Genomic DNA, 247 nt, shown 5'->3' with positions numbered 1-247 from the left:
TCCCCGTGCCTGGCCAGCAAGGGGAGCAGTGACCTGCTGTGGGGCGGGGTTCCCCAGTACTCGAGCAGCCTGTGGGGCCCGCCCAGCAGCGACGACGGCAGGGTGATCGGGAGCCCCACCCCGCTGAACACTCTGCTCCCCGGCGACCTCCTTAGTGGGGAGTCCATCTAGGCCCGAGGACCGTGGGCACCAGTCATCAGCACTAGGAAGCAAAGCTGGCCCTCTCCAGCCCGGGGGCCTGCGGGCC

At 70.0% G+C, this 247-nt stretch overlaps 1 protein-coding gene across 1 annotated transcript in view; it reads left to right on the top strand.

Moving 5' to 3' along the window:
• TNRC6C (trinucleotide repeat containing 6C) overlaps positions 1 to 247 on the top strand; it is a 39,970-nt gene that overhangs the window by 37,390 nt on the left and 2,333 nt on the right. The window contains exon 22 of the mRNA XM_014531731.1: positions 8 to 240. Within this exon, the coding sequence (XP_014387217.1) occupies positions 8 to 171 (164 nt within the window). The 3' untranslated portion in view covers positions 172 to 240. The remainder of the gene's footprint in view (positions 1 to 7; positions 241 to 247) is intronic.

The sequence above is a fragment of the Myotis brandtii genome, unplaced genomic scaffold, assembly GCF_000412655.1.
Source record: "Myotis brandtii unplaced genomic scaffold, ASM41265v1 scaffold825, whole genome shotgun sequence".
NCBI lineage: Eukaryota > Metazoa > Chordata > Mammalia > Chiroptera > Vespertilionidae > Myotis > Myotis brandtii.
Note: the sequence above shows the minus strand (reverse complement) of the source record. Positions and strands in the feature narration are given on the sequence as shown.